Source organism: Cyprinodon variegatus, unplaced genomic scaffold (assembly GCF_000732505.1).
Source record: "Cyprinodon variegatus isolate N-32 unplaced genomic scaffold, C_variegatus-1.0 Scaffold380, whole genome shotgun sequence".
NCBI classification, from domain to species: domain Eukaryota; kingdom Metazoa; phylum Chordata; class Actinopteri; order Cyprinodontiformes; family Cyprinodontidae; genus Cyprinodon; species Cyprinodon variegatus.
The window spans coordinates 685,205-688,740 of record NW_015150833.1 but is presented as its reverse complement, the minus strand read 5'-3'; the positions used below and the strand labels follow the sequence as shown (position 1 = coordinate 688,740).

The window sequence follows — 3,536 nt, the reverse complement described above, 5'->3', positions numbered from 1 at the left end:
TTGTGAGATTTTGTTAGTAAAATAGATCGATACCGTGTCAATATATCAACATATAAAAAATATGGCAAAATTTTGTGAATTTTTGGGGGATTTCGTAGCATAACGATGACATACAGCAATATTTCATTAGTAAAAGAGATTGATATGGTGTTTTTAAATGGCAATATATCAGCATATGAAGATAGAAGGTTTTTAAGTCTGTAAAAAAGAAGTTTTGAGGACGAAGAAGAAGTAGTATTTTATTTATTTTTTTTAGACTTTAGAAACTCAGAAGCTGATCAAATATCGGGTTAAATATCGGTGGGGTGGCCGATGTCAGATATTCAGTTTTAAGGCCGATACAGGCCGATACCGATAGGGGGCCGATTATATCGTGCATCCCTAGTTTAACTGTCTGGATGAGATGTTTCTTAAGCAACATTTAATTGAATGATGAACACATCTTCACACCTGAACATATTTTTTTTTCCAAACAAGGAAATATTTAAAAAGGAAAATATAAAATATCCAGTCTTTATTAGTATTCCACCTTTAAATGTTGTTTTGGTATATGTAACATTTTGCATAAAGTTGTGTACCATTGATTGATTTTTACAATGCAAAAGGATTGGGCTGCTGAATAAGATGATCTAGTTATGGCTTTAATTGCAATATGATTCTGTGATCTATTCATAACAAAATATTAATGTCCTAAAAAGATACAGCCATAATAATATTAAAAGTCAAGATGACCTCTAGTAGGATCCGATTTCAATCCGTGACATCCTTTTAGTTAATCCCAACATAAAAGACTATTTGCCAAAACAGAAATAATCACTTTACAAGGCAGCCTCTTCCCTGAGGAAAAGGGACAACTGGATGAATGAGGCGACAGTAATGCAGAGCACACATTTGTCCAACAGATTGGTACTTGAATGCAATCTTCCCTGTCTGGCAGTCTATAAATAACTTCATAATCGCTGCTGATTTTTGCATTTCCTTTAATAAAGGTCTAAAGGCAAAAAGAAAACAACTCGAAGCAGCGTAACTTCAAACACTCACGTGACGGGTATGCCATATTTTTAGAAACTTTATAGACACCCCAAAGGATGGCTTGGCACATCTGTTAGGATTATTTTTATTATTCATGTATGTGCTTGTTAAACCCCAATATTACCTGTCTGCTACATGTTACAGCTAATGTTTTCCCAAGCAGTTTGTCTAATTAGGTCAGTTAATTGGTCAGGATAAAAAGTAATCATCTTCATTATGTACGTCACAAAGATTCAGGAAGGAAATGGGAGCATACAGACAGAGTGGATCATTCTTAACAGATAGTTCTGTCCCTGTGCATTCAGGTTGTCCTTAAGAACAGTGTGTAATATCTTGATGTGGCCAGAGCCAGTGAAGTCTCCTGATGGACAAACGTGGATGATGTAATGATGTGAGCTTTAAGGACTTGACAAGGTTTGACAGTAGAAATGTAATTCCTCTGGGCATGATAACAATTTCTGTCAAAATCTGTTGTCATGTTGCATAGTAATTTAATACATGAAACATATTCTGTTATTAAACTGTTTGTCTAAGTGATATCTTCTCAGAAAGGAATTGGAGAGAGAAAGCTTAAAGATTTTATGGGAGTTTATGGCCTAGTTGTTAGGCCATAGAGCTTGGAATCCTGAGGTTCGGAGTTTGAGCCCCACTCCCACAGACTGCCACTCTGGGTCTCTGAGCAAGACCCTTAACCGCACACTGCTAACCGGGTGCCCAATGCTCCCCAAGGGGATGGGTTAAATGCAGAGAGTGAATTTCTCCAATGTTAGATCAATAAAGTTAAATTATCATCATTATTATTATAGATTTGAAAATAGAGCTTTCCTTTAAATCAAACAGCTTAAAAGGCTGTTCGAGTAGTTCTGAAATCAGTTTGAAGTAATGAAGATTTTCATTCTGTTTGTTATTCAACGAAAAGGTCTCTTTAAATAAACAAACACACTGAAACATTTAAACAGAAAACCATCTCGGTGATGGGGAAATGTTCCAATCTACTTAAAATCCTGGCAGATGAGACAGGGACTCACTTTGCAAGAATCAAAGGAAAATGATTTAGGACTTTAAAAAAAAGACCTGAGTTCCTACCAAGACTGATTATAAGTGACCACAGCATTTTCTCTCACTTTAAGACTGCTATCTACATCCTACTCCTGTTAGATTCCTACATTAGGCCAACTTTTAATCAAAGACACTTGTTTACCAAGATGGCTGAGTGATGATCCATTTACTTTGAATTGGCAAAGGCTTGAAGCAAACACGCTGTAAAGGCTGCATGCCACAGGGATGTCATCACAGAGTAAAACATAAAAAAGATTTTTCAAACCAAGATTAGTTCACCCGGTTGTGTTTTACAATAACTCTATTCACAGACCACCCAAAATGATGCAGTTAATTGTTTTAGAGCTCAGCACGGTGACAGATCTGCTACCAAACGCCCTTCCAGAGCCTTGAGGCGCACAGCCACCCTACTCGGCCAGCTAAGGGCGCAGTCACACATCCTACCCACCGTCTTGCGTGTTGTTTCCACGGCTGCAGTTGCTGCAAATGTGCTTGATTTCCTTCCCGATGTGACAGTGGATGGTGAACGGCATGTTGTTGTTGTTGTGGTGCTGCTGCTGCTGGTGCGCATTCTGTCCATGGTCCTTCTTGTTAGTCAGGGACATTATTTTGACCAGGCTGAACGCCTTTTTCTTGGGTTTCTCCACCGCCACGGGCATGTTTTCTCGGCACCCCGTGGAAAGCCAGGCGCCGTGCATGATGGTGGACGCGGGATCCACCGCCGGATAATTGACCGTCTTGAACATATGGAGCGGAAAGGAAAAAAAATAAAATCGGAGCGATGTTTCCAAGATGCGGGGTTTCAATTTAAAGGGCCATCTTATGAATCCTACCTGAACTACTCCTTAGCGAATGGGTCCATTTTATTTTCCTGCTGCTATTCTAAACCTTTTTTTTTTTTTTACCTGAGATCCGTATTGTGCTCTTGGGTAGATTCAGTTGCGCAAAGTCGCAGCTGCAGACAGGGAGCTAATAATAATGGAGAGGCTGAGTAGTGAGTGGCAGTGACTATCTTCCTCCTTGTGCTGTGGACTGCAGTCGGTTGTGGCTAATCCACGATTAACAGAGCTGAGCAATGGCTGCAGCTGATTGGCTGCGCAGTGCGCTCCTTTAACAACCCCGCGCGCACAGAGCAAAAGTTGCTTCCTTTCCATCTGTTGTACAGACAGAGGCGTAGCCAGAACATTTCTATAAGCAATGTACACTGAGGGGGGGCCAAAACAGGGTCAATCTACACTTTTCTAACAGGAAAATGAACGAGCAAAACATCCGTATTTTCTAAATAAAAACAAACTATAATTTCTTACAGCCTTTGCTCAGGGGCGCAACTACATATTTTTGAGGTGGATGCGAAAACACATAATCGGCGCCCCACACGGCGCACAGCTGAATTAAATTAATTTTATGTTAAGTAGGGTTAAAAATACAGCAGTCAAACCACAATA

The 3,536-nt window shown here is 39.7% G+C and overlaps 1 protein-coding gene across 3 annotated transcripts in view; it reads right to left on the bottom strand.

Moving 5' to 3' along the window:
- Nucleotides 1-3,536, bottom strand: part of LOC107092426 (phosphatase and actin regulator 1-like) — a 65,440-nt gene that overhangs the window by 32,510 nt on the left and 29,394 nt on the right. For 2 of the 3 annotated variants that reach the window (XM_015386911.1, XM_015386912.1), the window contains exon 1: nucleotides 2,540-3,113. The exons of the other annotated variant lie outside the window; for it this stretch is intronic. In XM_015386911.1, coding sequence (XP_015242397.1) covers nucleotides 2,540-2,837 — 298 coding nt within the window. In that variant the 5' untranslated portion in view covers nucleotides 2,838-3,113. Of the gene's footprint in view, nucleotides 1-2,539; nucleotides 3,114-3,536 lie in introns of those variants that run through there. 3 annotated transcript variants of the gene reach the window in all.